The sequence below is a fragment of the Carlito syrichta genome, unplaced genomic scaffold, assembly GCF_000164805.1.
Source record: "Carlito syrichta isolate Samal-C Ts95f unplaced genomic scaffold, Tarsius_syrichta-2.0.1 Scaffold316463, whole genome shotgun sequence".
Taxonomy (NCBI): domain Eukaryota; kingdom Metazoa; phylum Chordata; class Mammalia; order Primates; family Tarsiidae; genus Carlito; species Carlito syrichta.
The window spans coordinates 340576-340985 of record NW_007260559.1 but is presented as its reverse complement, the minus strand read 5'-3'; the positions used below and the strand labels follow the sequence as shown (position 1 = coordinate 340985).

At 65.1% G+C, this 410-nt stretch overlaps 1 protein-coding gene across 1 annotated transcript in view; it reads left to right on the top strand.

The window, feature by feature from the left end:
• Positions 1 to 86: 86 nt before the first annotated feature.
• Positions 87 to 410, top strand: part of ZBTB11 (zinc finger and BTB domain containing 11) — a 36642-nt gene continuing 36318 nt past the window's right edge. Inside the window, exon 1 of the mRNA XM_021707228.1 lies at positions 87 to 409. Coding sequence (XP_021562903.1) covers positions 118 to 409 — 292 coding nt within the window. The 5' untranslated portion in view covers positions 87 to 117. The remainder of the gene's footprint in view (position 410) is intronic.

The window sequence follows — 410 nt, the reverse complement described above, 5'->3', positions numbered from 1 at the left end:
GAAATGAAAAATTGATCCACTTAGAAATGTGAAAGTCAGTTCCCAATGTCGGGAGTGGAGTAAGGTGGTCCCGGAAACGGGACAGGTGCCCTTGAGCAGCCGCCGCCACCGGCAGCGATGTCAAGCGAGGAGAGCTACCTGGCCATCCTGCGCTACCTGACGAACGAGCGCGAGCCGTACGCCCCAGGCACCGAGGGCAATGTCAAGCGCAAAATCCGCAAGGCGGCCGCCTGCTACGTGGTGCGCGGCGGGACCCTGTACTACCAGCGGCGGCAGCGGCACCGCAAGACCTTCGCGGAGCTGGAGGTGGTGCTGCAGCCGGAGCGGCGCCGGGACCTGATCGAGGCGGCGCACCTGGGCCCGGGCGGCACTCACCACACGCGCCACCAGACCTGGCACTACCTGTCCAA